The 23028-nt window shown below is 41.4% G+C and overlaps 5 protein-coding genes across 6 annotated transcripts; 4 read left to right on the top strand and 1 right to left on the bottom strand.

The window, feature by feature from the left end:
* Positions 1–3030: 3030 nt before the first annotated feature.
* scinla (scinderin like a) lies at positions 3031–9621 on the top strand. Its single transcript, XM_026345608.1, has 17 exons — positions 3031–3184; positions 4330–4522; positions 4637–4791; positions 5351–5512; positions 5607–5756; positions 6080–6169; positions 6260–6392; positions 6504–6592; positions 6713–6928; positions 7017–7150; positions 7811–7901; positions 7977–8147; positions 8237–8411; positions 8495–8610; positions 8696–8773; positions 8863–8923; positions 9003–9621. Exons 2-17 carry the CDS (start codon positions 4342–4344, stop codon positions 9170–9172), a joined length of 2172 nt encoding a protein of 723 aa, XP_026201393.1. The 5' UTR covers positions 3031–3184; positions 4330–4341; the 3' UTR covers positions 9173–9621.
* Positions 9622–9734: 113 nt separating this feature from the next.
* Positions 9735–12267, top strand: zgc:109982 (uncharacterized protein LOC553564 homolog). Its single transcript, XM_026345609.1, has 6 exons — positions 9735–10019; positions 10692–10853; positions 11030–11209; positions 11292–11385; positions 11665–11848; positions 11944–12267. Exons 1-6 carry the CDS (start codon positions 9923–9925, stop codon positions 12178–12180), a joined length of 954 nt encoding a protein of 317 aa, XP_026201394.1. The 5' UTR covers positions 9735–9922; the 3' UTR covers positions 12181–12267.
* Positions 12268–13504: 1237 nt separating this feature from the next.
* Positions 13505–16820, top strand: dr1 (down-regulator of transcription 1). The gene is made up of 3 exons (XM_026345856.1): positions 13505–14363; positions 14473–14636; positions 15610–16820. The coding sequence occupies exons 1-3, from the start codon at positions 14144–14146 to the stop codon at positions 15754–15756; spliced, it is 531 nt and encodes a 176-aa protein (XP_026201641.1). The 5' UTR covers positions 13505–14143; the 3' UTR covers positions 15757–16820.
* A 136-nt stretch (positions 16821–16956) lies between these two features.
* Positions 16957–20758, top strand: LOC113152546 (protein wntless homolog). 2 transcript variants are annotated; one of them, XM_026345854.1, is made up of 12 exons: positions 16957–17146; positions 17270–17533; positions 17627–17751; positions 17857–18012; positions 18091–18227; positions 19078–19246; positions 19332–19429; positions 19507–19570; positions 19676–19819; positions 19926–20009; positions 20117–20279; positions 20378–20758. In XM_026345854.1, the coding sequence occupies exons 1-12, from the start codon at positions 17041–17043 to the stop codon at positions 20470–20472; spliced, it is 1605 nt and encodes a 534-aa protein (XP_026201639.1). In that variant the 5' UTR covers positions 16957–17040; the 3' UTR covers positions 20473–20758. The 2 variants fall into 2 exon arrangements, with proteins under 2 accessions (XP_026201639.1, XP_026201638.1); XM_026345853.1 differs by having other exon boundaries at positions 17842–18012.
* A 98-nt stretch (positions 20759–20856) lies between these two features.
* Positions 20857–22339, bottom strand: LOC113152547 (vicilin-like seed storage protein At2g18540). Its single transcript, XM_026345855.1, has 2 exons — positions 21456–22339; positions 20857–21363 (listed from the first exon to the last, which is right to left on the bottom strand). The coding sequence occupies exons 1-2, from the start codon at positions 22018–22020 to the stop codon at positions 21155–21157; spliced, it is 774 nt and encodes a 257-aa protein (XP_026201640.1). The 5' UTR covers positions 22021–22339; the 3' UTR covers positions 20857–21154.
* Between the last annotated feature and the right edge of the window lie 689 nt (positions 22340–23028).

Here is a 23028-nt window from a genome sequence, read left to right as displayed (position 1 = left end):
AAACAATTGGCGCTAAAAGATACAAGTGGAGCTAAGAAGTGCACGTAAGCCTGCTATAATTAACTGCACTGACAGGAATGTGTCATACAATGACAAGTCGTCCAACAAACAATGGTAAGACACGTTTGCTTTAGTTTTTCTTGAGACGTTCAGACAGGCACAGACCTGCTTATATGACATCGTATTTTACACTGCATGTCATGATGAAAACCAAGCCACGAAGAGCAACAAACTTTGTTTAGACCTCAATAACATTTTCTGGCAAGACTCAGCTCGGGACAAGGATATCAAACCATTTCTAAAGCTCTGAATAAAAACTGAGTAATTGGAAAGAACGTGGCAGAGGTCCTGTGCAGGGGTTGGAGAACCTTGCAGGACAAACAGCTCAGTAACACTCCATCCAGAGTGTGGTGCTTATTATCTTACTAATACCATCCTTGTAGTAATGTCCTTTTTTTTATTATCAATTATAGGGTTTTTCTTTTCTTTTTTTGTTTTTGTTTTTGACTGTACTGGTCAATACAAATCCACTCACTCAAGACCAACATCATCCTGGGCAAATCCATGAAACTAGCCTATAACATAGGATGCGATATGTATATTATTATTCAAATGGTTTACAGATCTTGTGGCAGGGGACACAAAAGACCACCTGAAGCATTCTGCCTTGCCTTACATTGAATCAGGTGGTGGGAAATGAGCTTCCCATCTGCCCCAGATCATCATAGAAGGATGATGAACTGTGGAGAGATGGATTGTCTTGATCTTGTCTAGCATCCACCTTTCTACCATGGCCTCCAGACCATCCAGGTCCAGTCCTGCTACAGAATTAGCCTTCTATTGCAAACGTCAAAGGAAGATAAGTCTGCTATGTCCTTTTTATGTGTAGAGCATCTGTGTTGTTTGACCAGCCCAGTTTGTTGTTGATATGGACTCCAAGACATTTGTATAAATCCATCCTCTTCAAGGATGATGAGTGGGATTCGGATCTTCCAGTTCTTTCTAAAGTCTAGATCAGATCTTTGGTTTAATCAATGTTTGAGCAATTAAGCAGTAATGTTTTGGAGAAAGCAGGTTCCTGAGTCTTAGGTTTAAAGGATAAATAAAAATTGTGCAAGTACAGTCCCTTGAGGTGCCCTCGTGCTACTCATCATCATATCAGATAGCCAGTCGTCTACAGGGAGTAAACAAACTGTGGCTGCACAGTCTGTGATCCACTCCACAGTGCTGGTATAAGCTTTGCAGCAAGCAGGTGTTGAAAGCACTCTAGAAGTAAAAGAACATGACTCTTGCTGTTCTGCCCTGCCACTCCATGTGGGAGTAAGCACATTATGCATTAGAAAAATGATGGGGAAATATGAACTATGCCCAGAACAGCCCCCACACCTACAGCTGGACTCATGTCATTGAACTCAACCTATGTCCATATTCTAGTCAGATGTTTGTGCCTTTTCCTGGATGAATCCTACATAGGTTCAAAGTGTTGTTATAAGGAGCTATACGAGGTATTCCACATACAGTAGGTAAAGAGTTTTGTCTGGCAATATTTCAAATATGTTGAAAAAGTGGACCTGTCTTTGGTTGTTTCATTTCTGTTTCAGATTAGCTGGAACCTGTAGTTCAGTGAAGGCACTTTCAATTCAATTTTAGTTTAAACTGAATTTCCCTAAATCACAACTCAAGGTATCACAACAAATGCCCCTTGAGCAGCACTGGGCAGGCAGCAGCAGGGAGGACAAACTCTTTCGTGCAGAGTGTGAAATGCAAAGATTCACACTTCCCTCACACTGTATGTGGAAGTTACACTCTGTGGCAGATTCTTTCTCACTAGCTGTTCCTTCATTAATAGTATGCATTAATTTGTTGTTTTCAATCCTCTCAGCTAAATTGTTTTTCCCCAAAAGTCAAACAATTTAGTTTCTAGAAGAATGTGGAAGATTCAGGCTGATAAATCACCAGAGAACATGAGTGGCTACCAGTGAATTTCCTTTGAGAGCTGCAGAAAATGTTTGCAGGAAGCTTTGACAGAGACACATCTGCAAGCGGTTTGATTAAATGACTCACGTATCCCCTCTTCTAACCAGGAAGGACCTTGTTATTGGACCACGATTTTAAAGCTATAACAACAGTTAACATCCCTCACAGTTATTCAGTGTGACGTGCAAAAGGATTTCTTTAGTCCCATTCAGGTTTGAACATGTAGTATGTTATTGGCATCCTTTGTGGTTTGTTAGGCTTGTGTGTGTGTGTGTGTGTGTGTGTGTTTGTGCACACTTGTGCATCTGTTTAGTCTTGTAGAGGAATGGTGTTATGTCACAGGCTGCATGCGTTGTGTGTGTAGACTGTGTGTAGACCAGTGAGGGGGAGGATGTGCTGACTCAGCTCTGCAAGGAGGAGTGATGGACCGAGCCCTAACCTGAGGTGGCTGCAGGAGGATTTGTGCATTCGCTTGCTTCCAAATCAACGAGACTAATATAGTGTTTTTCACAGTGGCGCGCACACGCACACACACACACACACACAGAGAGAGAGAGAGAGCTGACCAGCTGCTCTTGCCATTTAAGACTGCACGAAGCAGATGAGTCAAAAGTCCCTGTTGCAGAGGATCCAATGATGGAAAACCAACAAACTAAACACTGATGCGTCCTGTTTTGGCAGTTTAGCTGCATTAGTGCTGAAGCCCTGATCTATCAACTCCTTCACAATCACGTCTTTGCCTCAGACGCACAATTTGCATAGGATTTGTTTGAAACTTTCACACACAGTGTCGTATGAAGAAGAAAAAACAAAAAAACAAAGATGCAAAGCAGTGGTAGTAAAAGAAAACCCGCTTCTAGCTGATGATGTAGGTGTGGAAAGAAGGGAACACACTAAAGCAGCAGAGTACAAACAGCAACTGATCTTTCTGCTTTTGCTGTTTGGTCTGTCAAGAAGTACATTTTAAACGTAGTATTGTTTCATAATGCTACACATCTTCTCTCTTCCTGAATTCGTCGCTGCCTGCAGGCCACGCTGTTTGCAGACGGGGCTGGCTCTGGGACACGCCTCGCCCGCCACAACGCGGATGTCTGTGGAGCCTATATAGCCGAGCCGAGTGCGCACGGCCGGGGCGGAAACCTGGGAGAGCAGCGGCGCAGCACTGTCAGCTTCTTCACACCGACTATCTGTCTCCTGTCTTCACCAGGTAATGGAAACACTGTTTTTCTGCAAACTGGTTATTGTATTAAAGCTCTGTGTTTCGGATGAAGTCGTACTCCAGTTGCTTGACGATAAGGTTGGAAAATCGCTTTAATTCAAAACAGCATCAAGTCAGTGCTGCAGCTCTGATCACACTTAAAGTGGAGTTGAACTACTTCTCAAATTCAATCAAAGCAAACTAATGCAGGTAAAGCAAGAATGGGAAACTTAAGCACAGTCTACGTTGAAAGGAAAGCAACAATAAACTGCTTTATTCTAGTGTGGGACAGCAGCCACAAATTCATCAGTTAATGTGATGAGTGGAAAAACAAACGACTTCCTGTGGTTCTTCAGTGGAAATAAAAATGTTCGAGAAAGACCTCGGGTTCTGGTTGATATATATTCGCATTTAATTCTGTTTTGTGTTGGGTGCGACCTTTGCAGGGCAATAATTACACACTGGCCGTGTTAGTGACATTGTCTTTGCCTGTGGGGTGTGGTCCATCATTTTCCAAAATACCACACCAGCGTTGAGTCTGGCAGCCAAGCAGAGAGAGGATGGGACACTCCCTGGCACACCACGTGATTGTTCACCCACTTTATATGGGACACACTCATTATGAGATGGTTCCTGTGTTATGGGCTAAAAGACAAATGATGCAGAGTAAACACAGGACGGACCCTGTGCTGTTGAATGCAGCTGTCTTTTGAATGGGAAAAGGTCTACAGCAACATAATGCACTGTTCATATAGTAGCCCTTAGGTGCCTATAAGTGAGCTTTTGAATGCTTTGTGATGAAGAAGTGATGATAACAAGTGGGGGTTGCTATGTTTGCATGACGCTGAGGAGGTTATTCTCAGTTGGGGTGGTTTTTCTTCTAATTACAGTAATGCAAACATGATGGTGCCTGGAGTCAAAACTCGTCTGAAATGTCATAAAATAATGATTAAAACCCAAAGTGATGTCATCAAACTTACTTTGGTCCAGTCAACACTCTAAACAGTGGCGGATCTAGAAGATTTTTGGCAGGGTGGTCAATTGCAGGGGGGGGTGGGGTGCGCCCTATGTGCAACTACTGTTACAAAGTACTAACTATGTCTTTTAGGGTTAGTTGTTGTTCTTACTGTGTAACCTGCTGGTTGTCTTCTCAGGTTCTGAGCACTATGGCATGCCACAAAGAGTTTGAGACTGCAGGGAAGAAACCCGGCTTGCAAGTGTGGAGGATTGAGAAAATGGATTTGAAGCCTGTCCCTGCTCAGCTCCACGGAAACTTCTTCATTGGAGATGCTTACATAGTGCTCTACACCACCCCCGCTCCTTCTTATAATGTTCACTCATGGATTGGTATTAAAATTTAGATGCTATGCTGTCTCCTCAACATAAATTCTCCTTATTTGCCTTTATTTTTTATTAATGAATTATTAATTTATTAATTTACTGTTTTCTCTTACACCACAGGTGATGAAGCTTCCCAAGATGAGAGAGGGGCTGCTGCCATCTTCATGACCCAGCTGGATGACTTCATGCATGGAGCTCCAAGGCAGTTTACGGAGTTTCAAAACCAAGAGTCAGTCACGTTTCTGGGATACTTCAAGTCTGGCATCAAATACAAGGTGAAACATGATACATGCATGGTGTTTTCATGGTGGTAAAAGTCATAAACATATATTCAAATATTTCCTTTTGTGAAAAATCTACGAGTCATTAAAGTCTGTTCACTAGAAAACAAAAGCTGCCAGATAAAATCAATGTAAAGTCCTGAGTTAGCACTAGTTTATGTGTGTATGTTTATGTGAGAAGTGAAACTTCACATACTGCTATTTTGGGAGCTGCTTAAAATTGTGGTTGAGCTTTTTTATGTTTTCCGCTGAAGGAGGGTTTGAACAAACTCAAGCAGCAAGCATGCTCCCCAGTGCCAGAAAACCAAAGAGATGCAGATGTCGTGAGCTCAAGTAGGCCACTGGAAAACAGAGCTGCCAGCGCTTTAGTGGTGTCTTAGTACCACATATTTTGCAGATTTGAAGTTGAAACAATCATCCTCTCTAGTTAGAATCATATATGTCAAATGTTCATCGTGACATTTCTCATTAGGAGCTGTGCTTGTGTAACTATTCTGTCATTACAAGGCTGCTGTACTGGAATAGTTGTGATGTTTTATGTTTGTTTTTACAGAAAGGTGGAGTAGCCTCGGGCTTCCACCATGTGGAGACCAACGAAGCTAATGTCAAGCGTCTGCTGCACGTTAAAGGTCGTCGGTTAATCAAAGCCACAGAGGTGGATCTGTCCTGGGCTAGCTTCAACAAAGGAGACTGCTTCATCATTGACTTGGGAAAGGTGAGCTAGAATAGGGGCTATTTATCCAAAATGATAGAAATGGATCAGGTTTCAAGTGTCTCATTCTCCTCTTCTGCTCTCTGGGAAATGTTAGGACATCTACCACTGGTCTGGCAGTGAAAGCAATCGCTTTGAGCGGGTCAAAACCACCGAGCTGGCCATCGATATCCGCGACAACGAGCGGAAAGGTCGTGCTGAAATACACATGATTGAAGAAGGCCGTGAGCCAGAAGCCGTCACTAATGTGAGTTTTCCTTCTTGACCAATAAGTTTAAAGCTACAGTAACTAGTAACTAGAAACATGCTTCAAAATGTATCATAATGTGGAGACGTGCTGTCATTGAACAGCACTGGCAGTAGCGCAGGTGCCATCATCTCCTGGCTCCTTATAGAGCAGGGACGGGGAAGGCTGGCCAGTGGGGATTGATGTTGAGTCTAGCTTATGTAGCCTATTTCAGTTTTAAACATTTTTATCAGGATGTCTCTGGGTAGTGGTTATGTGACTCATCTGGACTGCTAGGAAGGATGTACAATGTTGCAATGTTGAGTGCGTGTCTTTATTTATAGGTGCTTGGACCCTTGCCCAACCTTTCGCCAGGAAGCGCTGATGATGAAGCCGTTGACATTAAAAACAAGAACCAGGCGTCTCTCTATTTGGTAAACAAACACACATATTTAGCTTTTTAACGGACTCCTGTGAATTAATGTTAGAGCATCTAAACGATTCTAATGATTGCTATTTTCCAGGTTTCTGATGCTGCTGGCTCCATGAAGACGTCTGTGGTGGCGGAGAAAAATCCATTCAAACAAAGCATGCTCTCCCAGAATGACTGCTACATCCTGGACAATGGAGCAGACAACAAGATATTTGTCTGGAAAGGTAGTAGAGTGGATACCCTTTAGTAAAGTAATCATTTCGTTCATATCAGAGATGTGCACCATTTATTTTATGCAAGCTCTCTAATGGCTGTTCCGCTCCTTCACACTGCAGGGCAAAATGCAAGTGCAGAAGAGCGCAGAGCAGCCTTGACTGTAGCAAACAAGTTCATTCAAGAGAAGAACTACCCAAAAAATACTCAGGTAATATTTTCAATACTACCAGGCCATCTAACTCATCTTAACATATATATATATATATATATATATATATATATATATATATATATACATACTTTTTCTGTCTTTTCCGAACATGCACAGGTCCAAGTAATGCCAGCAGGGGCTGAGACCACCCTGTTCAAGCAGTTCTTTTTCAACTGGCTGGACAAGGACGAGACCACAGGACCAACTCAGCCCCACACCATCGGTCGCATCGCCAAGGTGAAGCAGATTCCCTTTGACCCCTCCACTCTCCACAGCAACACTGTCATGGCTGCCCAGCATGGCATGGTGGATGATGGCTCTGGTAAAGTCCAGGTATGTTTTCTAACCTGTATGCTCACGCATACGCAGTCCATTCCATCAAATAGTAGCCAGTAGGTGTGACAGTGGTTGGTGTTTGTAGATCTGGCGTGTGGAAAAAGGTGAAAAAGTACCTGTGGACCCATCCACATATGGACAGTTCTTTGGGGGTGACTGTTACCTGGTGTTGTACTCCTACAAAGTAGGAGGCAAAGAGAAGCATATCATCTACACCTGGTGAGTGCAGAGATTTTCAGCATGGTTGGATTTACCTGTAGGACCAGAAGTACATTCGCTTTTTCCAACGTGTACATGTACATGTAGACAGCAGCAGGATCATTGTGATCATTACCAGCATGCCTCTTTGTCTGCTATGCGTTTGTCTTGACAAGCTCTAGTCTGCCACTAGGGGGCAGAGTAGAGCCAAATCAACAACAGAATTCTTGTGATCTCCTACAAATTAAACAGAAGCCATGGCAACAGAGGGTAAAGGTTAAGGTTAAGGTTGAGATCATGGCAAAGACAATTGCAACAAATACATGCAAGTACAGTTGGTACAGTATGTCATGCGGAAGCATGCGATATGTAATATGCTCACAATAAAACCTTTAACTTTTTGTTGCATCCCATTACCATACATACAATATTTTCCTAGACAGAGATTAAAATACGAGAATGATCATGGCACGTAGGAAATGTGAGAATATATACTGTTTTCCAATAGTAGTTTTGTTATTGTAGTTAATTAAATGACAGCGTGTACAACACAGAGACATGTATTGAACTGCGTAAGCTGCTTGGTAAATCAGGGTTGCTTTCAAGGATGAATGGATATCCCCAGTCATTTTGCCTAAAACTGACATCATGTGCTAACCAATGTATGCTTGCTATCTATAGGCAAGGGCAGAAATGCTCTCAGGATGAGCTGGGCGCTTCAGCTTTTCTCACCGTCAAGCTGGATGATTCCATGGGTGGAGCAGCAACACAGGTAACACAGGTAACTCCTAACACCTTTGTCTTCATCACTCACAAGTAAGTTGAACTATTGCTGTGCGTTTTGCAGGTCCGTGTCACTCAAGGCCAAGAACCCCCTCATCTTGTGAGTTTGTTTAAAGGCAAGCCTTTAATCGTCCACCTGGGCGGAACATCCCGTAAAGGTGGGGAGAGCAAGCCTGGTAAGACACGGCTCTTCCACATCCGCCAGAGCTCCACCAAAGCTATGCGGGCTGTCGAGGTCAGCCTCATTTATCGCATACAATATTCACAAAATGACATTTTATAAAGGATGACTAACTCCTTCCATTTGTCCCCTACCAATTGCAGGTGGAGCCCAGTGCCCCTGCTCTCAACACTAATGATGCGTTTGCGCTGAAGACACCTGATTCCCTGTTCCTATGGAAGGGAAAGGGATCAAGTCCTGAGGAGGTGGCGGCAGCCAAGTATGTTGCCAGCCTGCTCGGAGGCACTGTCACCGAGGTGGAGGAGACCAAGGAGCCAGGTGAGGCCTGAAAGTGTGATCGTTGATTAAACTTTGATCTTTGCAGAAAAGCAACGTACAATATTTATTGTCTTTGTGGTCAGCTGGTTTCTGGACAGCACTGGGTGGGAAGAAGGACTACCAGACTTCCAAGACTCTACAGAAGGTCGTCAAGCCTCCACGTCTGTTTGCATGCTCAAACAAGACCGGCAGACTGATAGTGAGTATTTTAAAGGGACGCAATTTATTTTATCTTGTTTATTCCTGCCTTCCTACCTCTTTTACATTTTTTATCCAATCTTTAGGCAGAAGAGGTGCCCAGTGAGTTCACACAACTGGACCTGGCACCTGATGATGTCATGATCCTGGACACCTCAGATCAGGTATGCTGCCTTCACTTTTAATGAAACTGTTGATTTCTTTTTCATGGCTGCCTTATCCTTAAATTCCATTGGGTAATTTCTCCCACCAGATCTTTGTTTGGGTTGGAAGGGATGCCAATGAAACAGAGAAAACTGGAGCACCCAAGATTGGTGAGACAATTGATTTAATTCAGATGAAATGAAATACAAAAAAAGACTCCATACAAATGTGTCCTTCTTTCCCTTTCAGCTCAAGACTATGTGAAGTCAGACCCCTCTGGCCGTTCTGGTATCCCCATCAGCACCATTAAGCAGGGACAGGAGCCACCATCTTTCACTGGCTGGTTCCAAGCCTGGGATGGTTTAATGTGGGACAAAGATCCTCTGCAGGCCATTCAGGAACGTATCAAAAAGGCGTAATAGAAAAACACAAAGACGTAATCTGCAATAGATTAAATGCTTATCATATATTCCTGGACATCATAGCCTTATCAATACACAATATAGCTTGAGCTTGAAAACATGGGTGGAAGGCAGCTTGGAGATGCATTGACTAATACATACTTTACTGTTAGGAATCTCACCGATGCTTTAAAGGTGTTCTTGTGAAACACCAAGATGCACTGCCAACCAAGTTTTGTGTGGCCTTAAGTATTTTTTAAAAATGTACATGTTTATGGATTTCGTCCGTGTACTGGTATTTTAAAAGTCACAAATTGATTTCTGTAGCTGACAAAGAGAATGTATCATTTTATGTAAGTTTCCCCTTTTTACAGCTTGGCTTGCGAAAAGAAATTTGGATTGAAAAGAAATTCTTAAATTCTTAATAAAAGTATCACCTTTTTTGAAAAAGGCTTTCACTGACTGCATTTATTGTGTGTATGTGCTTTTTTGTTAACATCTTGACCATATTTTGGCATCTCCCCTTTCACTCCTCCAACAATAAACCTGTGTTCATTTGCATAAATCCTCACTAGGCATTAGGACCACATGTAGCTCATGCACGATGGTAATCTTCTGCCCATGTGCACAAGGCTTATGCTGAGTTGCAGACCTGTGGATTAAGGAGTGGGCTTTAAAAGCTTCATCCACCATCCCACATTACATCCCCTCTTTGTTCCCATTCATTTGCTGCCGCTGGAGCTGCAAGACAAACACTAATCAGGCACAATGAACCAGAAGGTGGTACTCATCACTGGCTGCTCCTCTGGGATTGGCCTCGCTTTGGCTGTCCGCTTCGCAAACGATGAGAAGAAGAGGTTCATGGGTAAATAAACCACATTTTAAAAACCTTTGTCTAAATTTGCAGTGGTCTGAAACCGTTTGTGTCACTGGTGTGCACACAGATAGAAGATTAAGATAATCAAAAGAAATCAAATATTTGCATATAGCAAATTATAACTGCTGAAAAGTATGTGAGATGGTCATTTAAGTTTTGAGAGGAAGTGTGGGACTACTACTACTACTAATACTACGGGTCAGGAGAAAGGTCCAGTGACATTTTAGTAGAGCTGGTGAAGTTGGTACTTTATCATTTATATACAGTACCTCATGTAACCTAAACTTTGATAAGAAAGGATTACACTCATTATTTTAATGAGGAATATTCAAAAGTGTGGCGATGAAATAAAATGAAAGTGTGAACATTATGCCTTTCTTCTGTAAACTGATCACATATTACTTACTTTACATTACTACAGCTAAGTCATTTTCTTCATAAATAAGTCAAGAAGACATAAAGAGAACAATGACAGGTGGATTCTAACTCATCACATACTGAAACCTCTACCTATACAAAATGAATTTGTGGTGGTAGGAACAACAATAGACAGATTAGCAGACAATGTCTTATGGCTCTTTGTAGACATCAGGTCACTAACATGTCTGCACCCAACCAGTAATCCAAATCAGAGCTTCAGGTGAATTTTCTTTGTTGTAGTCTACGCCACCATGAGGAACCTGAGTAAGAGTAAGGCGTTGGTCGAGGCAGCAGGTCGAACTCTGGGTAGGACCCTGGAGATCAAACAGTTGGACGTGTGTGACGGGAACTCCATCAAGGCCTGTGTGGACAGCTTGCCTGAGCGCAGGGTGGACATTTTAAGTAAGCCCGACTGAACTGGATCAGCACCATCAGAACAAGATACAGTAGATACTCTCCAACTGCAGCTTTCATTAGTTTTTTATTGGTTTTGGAACATGTGCACATTTTAATGTACATGTAGCTGTACTATGCATTTCTTGGTTACATGTCTTGCCATGCTTGACTTCCTCTCACAGTAAGTAATGCTGGAATGGGCCTGATTGGACCCATCGAGTGTCAATCCATAGAAGAGATGAAGGCTGTCGTGGACACCAACTTCTTCGGGTTCGTGCGGTTGCTGAAGGAAGTCCTGCCTGACATGAAGAGGAGGAGAAAAGGCCATATTGTGATTATTAGCAGTGTCATGGGCATTCAAGGTGGAGACGATTACACATGTTCATCATCAGGCTGGTTTATGTTGACAAATCAGTGTTTTAACAGTGTCCTTGTCTGTTTTAGGAATTTTATTCAACGACATCTATGCAGCATCCAAGTTTGCAGTGGAAGGCTTTTGTGAAAGTTTAGCAGTGCAAGCCATGAGGTTTAAAATCCAGTGAGTTACCTGTCAAACAGTGCACATTCTCACGTCTGTAGGGGAAACTGCAGACTCACATTGCAAAACCAGTCTCACCAAAGAGAGGAAAATATACCGCCCAAAATAAGCTATGTAGAAAAACATACAAACCACAGCATACCCTTGGTTGAGGCAAGTCTTGACAAGTGTGGGTCGAAAATGTGCAGTACATTAGACTTCAGTTACTCAGTGCTTCAGTTTCCGATAGGAAGGGACATGATCATGGTGTACTGTACTTCTTCTGTTTTTTTTTTACAGTATCACCCTGATAGAGCCTGGTCCAGTGATGACTGAGTTTGAGCATAAGGTCTATGAGGAGGGCTTGAAGACTGATCTCAGCAAGGCCGACAAAGACACAGCTGACATGTTCACCAACATCTACTTGAAGAACTACAAACAGATCTTTGAAAGTGTTGGGCAGACTGCTGAGGATATAGCAGAGGTATAATTACTTCCTGACCGCATCTGGGATAAATTAGCAAACATAATCTATTATCTGTTTGCTGAGTGTGTGTGTGTATTTTTTTTTTCTCTTAGCATACTCTGATGATCACCGCTATGGACAACCCCCCTTTTCGTCATCAGACAAACACGCTTTACACCCCCATGACCACACTCAAGTATGCTGACCCCAACGGCGACCTCCCATTTGACACCATTTATAAAATGGTGTTTGAACATGACAAGGTCTTCAACGCCAGCCTGAACTTCCTCAAACTTCTGCGCTGGAGAAGTCGAAAAAGCTTTAGCTTGGAAAAGGACAAGAGTAACTGAGTCTGTATCTCCACTTTGTAGCATTTGTCAGCTATGTTCTGTGTTCTGTGTACGGCTTCCATTTATTTTATTTTTAGGTGTGAGGCATATTTGTGATGAAATGCAGAGACAAATCAAGAAATAAAAGCCATAGATGTTAACAGTGCATGCCCCTTTTTTGTGTTTCTTTAAGTTGCTGTTGCCGGTTTTAAGCTGCACGCTGGCCCATTCAACTGACCACTATAACTGTCTTAACATGTTAAGCCTCCAAGCCCATTATCATATAGCGTGTAAGTAGGAGGCGAACCATGAAGGGCATCATGAGCAGTGCATCAGTTGATGCAATCATATAGTTCAGATGGTTTACTTCATCGTGGACTGAGGTGTTTTGGAAAGACATGATAACTGTTTAAACCATTCTTTGTTTATTACTTTGTCAATCAGTTGTGTTAGTGACATATTGTGTCTGTGACAATGGATTCTGTGGGCTATTTACACACAGCTAATCTGGGATTCAGCTATTTAGCTTAAGCCTCATCCCACATGAACTTTTACTAAGGAAGCCTTTAATATGATAAAATGAGCATAAGATATATAGGCAGAAGAAAATAAAAGTAAATATTTAGAAATACAATCTTCCATTGTTTTTCTATAATGATGTTCATGATCATTTAAATTTGAGAGTGTCATGTTTAATAAAACATTTTTTATTTTTTCTAAACATTATTTCAAAAATAAATATTCGAGTTCTTCTGACTGGAGAATCCTCAAAAGAACTAAATAGTAAAGAACAAAAATAAAAGTGATAGTAATACCAAATGTTCTAATAGAAGAATATATTGAAAGCCATTAACGAAAAAGAGAAAACATTCCAGATTTCTGTGTGGGGTCACATTAAGTGACAGACACACCAAACAATCATAAAGATATATAGCATTCTCGAATCTCATTAATTTCAAGGAATCAAAGAAAATAGATATTTCTTAAAAATATTGTGAGATGTTAGGGTAACTTTTAGATATTTAAATGTGTGTATTGTGTATGTAAATATTTGGCCAGCAGTATCAAATAATTAAATAAAGATACCAACTTTTATGTTACTATAAGACATGACTGGTAAGTCCAAATTATTAGACTTAATCTAATTATTTAAATTCTACCAGAATAAACAGCAAACATTCTATTTATATAAATATAATTAAAGGTTTAAGTTGCCAAAACTATATTTGATATCAATAATATGGGAGACACGGTTGTAATGCATTAAATGACCAGCAGATGGCTGTAAAAACTAACAAGGTGACTTTAAACGCCTCTTGGTGACGCACCGTTTCCGGCTCTTTGTTTGACGTTGTATCCGGACAAATTTAAGCTAATGTTGCCTAGAAAACTGAATTATAATGAATTGTATGTAGCTTTAAACTAGTTTGACAGGTTTGGTTTCTTTGGTCGATGCAGGGAAGTGTAACCTGCAGTGTTGTGGCGACTCTGTTCTCCTCGTCGTCTCTGCTCAGCCAACTATTTAGCTATGAAATGCAGGGGCAGTTCATTGTTAGCCTAGCTTTAGCCATGCTCTCAGTCTCCGCTTTCACTTGTCTTCTGGGTTGCGGCTTGCTTGCGACAGGGACCACCGCTACTAGCTAGCTAGCTAATCCGTTTCCTCCAGTATTACCGTGTTTGTGTTACCTTGTTAGTGATTTAACGTTTCATTTTCTGACACATTCCGTGTAACAGCAGCGGTCTGCAGAAAGGACATTTCGTTTGTTTTAACGCGTACGAGCCACGTTAGCTTAGTTAGCAGGCTAACCACCCAGCTAACTTTGAGGAAACGTCTCAGTGCTTGATGACAGTTAAGTTGGTTGACGTTGTTGGGAACCGGGTAGTGACTCAGGAAGACACAGGTCTTCATCCTCCAACGCTTTTTACCACTCAGCCAAGAACCGCTGATTGATTTGCTTTGGTTTGTGATCATTTGCCTGTCGCGATGGCTTCTTCCTCGGGAAATGACGACGACCTCACCATCCCCAGAGCTGCTATTAACAAGATGATTAAAGAAACGCTCCCCAACGTACGAGTGGCAAACGATGCCAGGGAGCTTGTGGTTAACTGCTGCACGGAGTTCATACACCTTATATCCTCAGAAGCCAATGAAATATGCAACAAGTCCGACAAGAAGACCATTTCCCCTGAGCATGTCATCAACGGTGAGTCCTGCTTGTATTGGGGAAGAGGAGGGGGGCGTTCATCTCTTCTTACAAGTTGAAACCACAGAGAGTAATCATTTCGCTTTCATCTCTTGCTCTCACACCGCAGCTCTCGAGAGCCTTGGTTTCGCATCGTACATCACGGAGGTGAAAGACGTCTTGCAGGAGTGTAAAACCGTAGCTCTCAAGAGGAGGAAGGCCAGCTCTCGACTGGAGAACCTGGGCATACCGGAGGAAGAGCTCCTCAGGCAACAGCAGGAGTTGTTTGCCAAGGTATGACCTGAAAAGATCAAGGAGTAACATATCTATAGCTCTTCATGTATACATGTCGTGGATGGACACCCCCATGTGCATGGATGCTGAGCTGAGGGTTAGAAAACAGCACACACTCAGTTTCAGAGACCACAAAAATAGTTAGTTAATAGTTAAGTAAGCAAGGTCAGAGTTTGTGTCTGTGCTTTTTCTTTCACTATTGAACATGGTTATTACCTACTACACAGTATGAATACAGTGAATATTTCAGGCTGTTTGTGTACACAAAGGGAAGAAGAGATTTTAACATTGTATAGGTATGATTATAAAATGAAGGGTACATCCAGACATCTACAAAAATGACTGGAAGTGCATCATGTAGAGGTGGTGAAATGGTAGTGTGAAATAGTTTGAATCAGTCTTATGTTGTATAATAGTTATAAATCTAACTTTATATAAGATTATGCTTATTATTTTTATTATTATTTCACACTAACTATTAAACGGGCCCTTTAGCATATGCCGCTCCTGTGCTTCACAGCAGAAAATAGTGCTAGGAATAAACATCTGTCCTAGTGTCAAAGCTTACCATGTTGAAATTTTATGACTGCGCGTGTAGCCATGTGAAGGTCTGGTTTTCTTCGTCAGTCTCCGATCTCTTCGGAGATGCAACTACATGTCTGGTATACGTGGAGACAACATAACCGTGTTTAGTCTTGCTTGTTTTGTATTTGTTCCTGCAAGAAATGCTTGAGATCAGAGAAAATAAGCAGGGCTACATGACACATCCATCCAGTCAACTTGCAGAAGTACTATGCTGATCATACATTTTTTTTATGTTTAATGCAATTGTGGCATAATGGATTAATGTGTCAAATTACAAAATACAGATATTTAAACTGTAACCAGACATAATCATCATGATCTTTTCTAATTGCCTTCATTCAGCTTTCCTTGTCTCATGTCTCCTTCTGGTCTGGCTGTGTTTCTGCAGGCACGACAGCAACAGGCTGAGCTCGCCCAGCAGGAGTGGCTGCAGATGCAGCAAGCTGCCCAACAGGCACAGATGGCAGCAGCATCTGCCAGCGCTGCTCAGCAGGCTGGCTCCTCTCAGGATGAAGACGAAGAGGACGATATGTGATCCCGGGACACAGTTATAACTTGTTCAAATCCTTCCCTGGAACAGTGATGGCACACTAATCTCCCAGTACTGTCATCAGGCGAGACATGAGATATGTTTCATTGCTGGTATCGTCAGTGAAACACGGGAAATGCACATTTGGAATGGACAGTGGAGATAGTGGTGAAAGAGGATTTCAAGATAGCCACACGTTCAGAAAATAATTTGGATTGAGATGCAGAAACGCAGTACATGACATTTTTGATTAAGCTCATCTTCCCCTTTTTTCAAATCGCTTTTGTTTAATTATGTCTTGACATTTTGTTGTGAATAATTTGTAGATTTCTGGATATGTTGTGGACACACTCAAGGCAGACGTTTCCTGGCATATGTCGGTGAATTTTGGTGATAATACAGCAAGTGTTTGCTCCTAGAAGTATTGCGCCACATAGCTTAGTTATGTCATCCGTTGTGCTAACTCATGCTCACTGGTTTAGGAGAACTGCCATTGAGTGATTTCAGAGCATCTGATTCCTCCTTTCTTGTGATTTGACAGTCATTTTTACATGAAAGGGTTCTCTTTAAACTCTTCTTGGTATATTTGTTCAACAGTGGATCGTCGAGAAGCTGTGAATATAGGATTTCTTTTGTTACGTAGAGAAATAGATGGTCACTTTGTTTCATTTTAGCTCATTCAGATACTTTCAGTTGCTTTTTCTTTGTACCATGAACCACCCACAGTATTTGTAATTAGCTACACTATTGAGAAACAGAATATTTTTTTGTCTCATAGAACCAAAGATAAAGGAGAAGCTTAACAGCCCGAGACAGTGTAGGTGCTTCTGTCATCCTCATCGCTGACTTCAGGTTTGTGTAAAAATGTTAAGGACGATTAATCTATAACGTTGTAAGATGCTTTGATATCCAGGCTGAACCTGTTATTTCCCTTCTCCTTGGGTGCAGTATCGAACATTTGCATTGTGACTGTGCTCAGTCCTCAGTGTAAAGACAAGTAATTTAGTTGTGTTACACGTTCACTCACCTAGTTGTATTCTTTAAGCAATAAAGAAGTCATGTTTTATAGACGACTGTTTTAAGTTAGTTTTTTGTACACTGAATGTCTGATTATAATCTGATTTGCTGTCACATCCCCCCCTCCCCTCTTGCACATGCTCTGTTTGACAGTGATATTTAATGTACCCCTTAGGAGAGTGCTCAGGTAGACGAGCAGCAGTGGAGCACTTAGCCTACCGGGACCACAGGGTTCTCATCTCGATAGTCACTTTACTAAATTATCTTTAAAAGATGGCAGGAGCAATCATAGAGAACATGAGCACTAAGAAATTGGTTTTCTTGGGATTTTCTGTTCTTGTTTTTCAAGTTATTTCCATCATGGTTGGAGCATTAATTGGTAAGTAGATTTTATTGAAATTAGTAATTGCATTGCTAGAAAGTTAACTTGCATATAGTGTTTTAGGTGGACCAAAAATCTGCACAGACAACATATCTCTTAGTTTATTTTCTTTTTCCATAGCTCCCAGTCCGACCAGTGCCATTCGGTACTTGGCCACCAAATGCATAAATCGCCACAGAGCACGTGGTTGGCTTGTGCCGTGGGGATCAAAACGGTGCCAGCAGGTCCACAGTTTTGATGAGCCTTTGGCAAAAACACTGGATGCCAATGACATAGTCTTTTCTGTGCATGTACCTCTTCCTGGAATGGAGATGAGCCCCTGGTTTCAGTATTTGCTGGCTGTTCTGCAGCTTGACATTACATTCAAAATGATCAATCAGATCGGTAAGAGGTTTGTTCTGTCAGGAAAATTCAACAATATACTGTACATCCCAGCTTCAAGTGATCTCAAACTGATTCACGTCCGGTTCTGTGCAGAAGATGACGTTATCCTCACTATTGATGCTGGTCTGGCATACAGGGACAATTTGATGTCAGAGTGGACCACAAAATTTCACTCAGTGGAGCAACGGCCACTCAAGTGCACACTGGCGGTCCCTAAGGTAAACCTGCATGACCGCATTTGACATGCAAATACATTGTAATCAAATTAATTATATTCAAACATCTCTCCGTGTAGTGATCTGTAACAGTCCGTGGTTTTGCAGACATATGAAAATGAAGGTCGTTTTTATCACTGTGAGCCCATACCACTCATGGAACTTTCAAGTGTGGCCCACAAATACTTTCTCATCAACCTGCGGTTGCCAGTGAATGACACAGTGAACACTGGCATTGGAGAAATAAAGGACATCCACATTGTGGTGAGTTTTATTCTTGTGATGTAACTTCAACTTCATCAAATTGTTGCATTCAAACATTTAATATTCCGTCTCTCTAAGGGCATTCATCAGAATGGAGGCTTCACAAAAGTCTGGATCAGCATGAAGACTGTGTTCACTCCCTGGATATTTGTAGCAACAGCTTGGTACTGGTACAGGATCCGCCTCACAGGGAGACCTCCAGTCCTCTTGGAAAAGTAGGAACCAATAGGAAGTGGCTAAATGTCTTTATTACTTCAATAACATTTATATATAAATGTGAATGCTTAACCTTAGACTTTAATATGAAATAAATTAAAAAAGTAACAGTATGATAAATCACAGGAAAAACGACTAAAAAGAATAATACACACAATACAAAATGATTCTTTCATTTCATATTACGTCTTTTTAATATCACTTATATTTTATAAAGCTTTATTTTTGGTAGTTGCTAAGTAGAGAGCTGGCACTTTTGGTTAGTTAGCCACACTCCTGGATTGTTGTGGGAATGTGAGGGTGGCAGGAAATGGTGACATAAAATGTGATGTTATGTAAAAATTAAATGAAAGGGGGAAATTACATTATGATGTGAACAAACATAGATGATAAAAAAATACATTTGACTTAAAACTTAGTTAAATTGATTTTATAGTTTAGAGAGTTTATCATTTAATGAATATAATTTGTATGTAATAGTTAAAACTCCATGGGCTTCCATACTAGAACTGTCCATGCTTTATATTTTCTTGCACATATGTCATTTTAAAAATACAGAATTCAGTTATACAACACAGCCTCATTGCTTTCAAGTACATGCCTTTTTACATTTTAAGTATCTCAATGAGAACTTAGATAACTTGGATAACTTAGAGAACTTACATATAAACCTTGTGTGGTATGAAATGCTCCGGGGAGGCAAGTGGAGAGCAGGAGACATGAAACATTCCTAAGTGCATGACTGGCCTAGTACAGCCAAGTCATAATTGAGCCTGCAGCACTGAGTTACTTACTCTTACTCTTTTAAAAGGAAATGTAGGTCATTATGTGTGTATTTGCCTTGTCCAGGTTAATCTTTGCCCTGGGTATCTCTATGACATTCCTGAATGTACCAGTAGAGTGGTTCTCTCTGGGCTTAGAGTGGACGTGGATGCTGCTGTTTGAAGATGTTCGACAGGGTGTCTTCTACTCCGCACTCTTCTGTTTCTGGATCATCTTCTGTGGTGAACACCTCATGGTTAGCATCTGTTTCTTATTCTCAACTTTTCCTTTCACCATGCTTTCATGCAAATGGTGCTCTCTTCTTTCAACAAATCCTTAAGGACCAACGTCTGAGGAATCGGCTCTCAGCGTACTGGTGGCAGGTTGGGCTGGTTGTGTTTGGCTCATCTATTCTCCTCATATTTGACCTGATTGAAAGGTACTGACTTTACATGAGGTCTTAGTTTGACAGTTGTATCTTTCTTTAAAAACTAATATGCTTCATTTCTAATAAAGGGGGGTTCATTTGAACAATCCTTTGCACAGTGTGTGGGCATCAGACATTGGAACAAAGGTTTCAGTATCCTTTTGATACTTGCGATGTATCATTGAATTTATTTATGGTATAAAAACAAACATGGCTCTGTCAGTATAATCCACACTTTTTCCTTGATCATCCTCACAGATAACCTTCATTATTCTGGCAGGGATTTCCATGTGTCTGTATTTCCTCTCTCTGTGTCACATGGTGCGTTGTGTGTTCAGGAACATTGGTGGGAAAATACAGCGACTTCCTGCAATGCCAGAGGCTAGGAGACTACGCTATAGGGTATATGTTTAATTTGTTGATAAATGTAAATACATCACTATCTGAATCACACACACACCCACCCACCCACACGCACAAAAAAAAAAACATTTGTGTTGCTATGCAGGGTATAATCTTCAGGTTCAGATTTTTGATGCTGGTAACTCTTGCATGTGCAGCCATGACTGTCATCTTCTTCATCATAAACCAAGTAGGTATCACACCTCTATGGAGCTCTTTACTGCTGTGTTTATGATAATTACATCATAATATGCTATTTTCACAACTCCAAGGTGCTAAAACACGGTTTTTCACCAGGTCAGTGAAAGTCCGTGGCACTGGGGAGAGTACAATCTCCAAGTCTACAGTGCCTTTCTCACAGGGACCTACGGCATGTGGAACCTGTATGTTTTCACCATTATCTTCCTCTACGCCCCCTCCCACAAGCACAATAGAAAGTCAGGAGAATGTAAACATACAGGTATGTAACATTTCAACTGTGTAGAATGAAATTGGTTTATGAGCACAAAGGAAAAGTGATGTTTACTTGACAAACTATTTAACATTCACTTTTAACAGACGCCAAGGAGAAGCCGGAAAGTCAAGAGACTCAGCTGACTTGTGGAGGGCAAGGGGCCAACGGAGATGTACAGGATCACCGGGAAAGTGGCTGAGGAATAACTCCCAAGAATATCTTAAACAATGTTAGTACTGTAACTTATTGTCAGTCATGATCATGAGATGTAAACAGTGGGGAAAGCTGCAGAGGCGTGGAGCATTCTAGTCTTGTTTGGCCTCGTGAGGTTAAATATGTGTTATTATTATGTATTGCATTATTATAATACACGTTTGTTCCCTTAAAACCTCAGTCCATTATGTGTCCTGTGACAACCTCATCATATTTACGTGACGGTAATGTTCATATGTCAATAAATGACATTGACTTGTTTGACTTACACATTTCAGAGGGGTGTTATACTATCTGCTGTACCTGGGTTTGAAAAGTCTCCAACTCTTTCTGTCACTTCCTGACAAACTGCACTCGTTTAAATTGTTCACCAATACCGTACTAAATGTTATGATAATACTTTCATTACTTCTTAAACTACAGTGCTTTCCTAAAATACCTGAATGGCAAATGTATTAGTGCTTCTACAAGAAAATGGTTAAAGTCATTGACACACATTTGAGTACGAGTTGAGATTTGTGGACAGAGCCACTTTAGACTTTCTTTCTCTATTCAGGAAGATTTCTTGACTTGGAATCCTAGTGACTGTTGTGGTGTTCACCACATCCATCCACTAAATAACAAGATCAAATGCAACAGAGTTTTATTTAAGCAGTTTGTCAAATCTTTCAAAAGAAGGTTTTTTTGAGGATGCTGTTTCTAGACATGGACAGACAGCTGAACTGCTCGTACAAATGGCCGGAGCTCCTGTTCTTTAAGACCTCTGCATAGCGCTCTTTGAGCTTACAAGCCTCCTCCTCCTCCATCTGATCCTGGTCCTTATCAGATGAGAGTCTAGTCTTCAGCCTCTGCAGCCAATGCAGGGGCTTAGAGGATACTAGTGTTGAATGAAAAGAACAACAACAATATAGGTGAGCATAGAAAACGTTTAAAACAAGAGAATGCAGCGACGGTAAATCAGATGCTTACCTTGAGACTTGAGGCTTCTCTCAGCAGACAGGTGCTGGATGGGCTCCTCTGGCACACTGTGACAGCCTGTTTGTTGCTTCCCAACCCAGTTGTTCATCAGAGCTCCTCTTTTTACATGCACCTGGCTCTTGTGCTCAGAGATCAGGGTCTTTACCCTGGCTTCATTGTTAGAGCTCTGCCGACAACAGTAGCGTTCAGCCTCCTTGCGCCTTCTCTGCTGCTTCTTTTTCAATTCATCCGGAGTGGATGTGGAGCTTGTGATGGGCTTCTCCACCATCATCACTTGTTCCCACTGAAGCCTCTCTTTCTGCATTGTCTGTCCTGTTTCTTTCTCAAACACCTTCTCCTCTCTCTGCTGGGCCTTGCTCTCCTGCTCAGTTCTTTCTTTCCTCTGTGTGTAAAGCCCTTCCTCAGCCTCTCTCCTCCTGCGGGCCAGCTCCATTTCCTTCAAATCTCTGAATGTTTCTTTTCTAAGTTCCTTCCTTCTCTCCTCTGAGGTCAATTTAAAGAGCAACTTAATCTCCATTTCAGCCTGGAGTTGGCTTTGCTGTCTTGACATGGTCATTGACTTGGTTGTCTTCTAGTTAGTTTCCTTGAGCCTGTGTTTGTGGAGGTTTTGTGGTGAAGTAATGCCACTAGACTGAAGAACCAAGGTGATGGAACTATGAGAGAAATCCATCAATTGTTCCATAATTCCTAAAGTTCAGCTTCTAGAATGATCAGTGTGTCAGTGTAGGCTTACTTCAGTTCCCAAGTGGGACTTTTGAAGTGCTGATTTAGTTGAGGAGCTTATAATCAAGAGGTTGAGATGTTCTGTGGTTCAGGTCCTAAAACACTGGAGCCTATGTTTTTAAAGTTCAACCACTACACTTTTATTAAAAAACTGTAGCTACCAAACTGTCAATTTTATTTTCAAGCATTCCTATTATATTATATATGATTGAATTATATGACTCAGCCTGCCACACATAATTACAGTCACTAACAGTCAGCATTTAAGGGTTAAACTGCCTAATTTACATCAAGGCTTGGTAATAATGAACAATTTCTCTATGGTGCAAATATGTTATCCACACATGATCGAATGACTATTTGCGAAACAACATGCTACTGGACAAAAGAGGCACCAAGAACACCATCAAAGGTGCAAAGGGGATCAAGAGGGCCAATCTGTGGTGAAGTGTGTTACTTGGACACAAGCTGGGGACTGATCACCCGCTGGCTGGGTCGTCCCAGGTGAAGGTGGCTGTTCCTTGAAGGCTGCGAACCAACCATCACTGATGATGTGTTCAAGCTGCGCTGCGTGGTGAGCAAAAAACTATGGGTATCGCTTCTCCAAACGGATCATTCACATGAGCCACAGAGTGAATAAAGACGTTTGACATGAGATTGTTTTAGAATAGTACAGTTTTCCACAGCTATTTGAATATGTCATTATTTACAGCAATCAGAGGTGCCAAGTCACGTACAAGTGACTCACATTTACTCAGGTACTATACTCAAATGTTATTTTGACACACCTGAGTATTTCCATTTTCTAACACTACATTTTCCTCCACTACGTTTCTATGAC

The sequence above is a fragment of the Anabas testudineus genome, chromosome 4 (genome assembly GCF_900324465.2).
Source record: "Anabas testudineus chromosome 4, fAnaTes1.2, whole genome shotgun sequence".
NCBI classification, from domain to species: Eukaryota; Metazoa; Chordata; class Actinopteri; order Anabantiformes; family Anabantidae; genus Anabas; species Anabas testudineus.
Note: the sequence above shows the minus strand (reverse complement) of the source record. Positions and strands in the feature narration are given on the sequence as shown.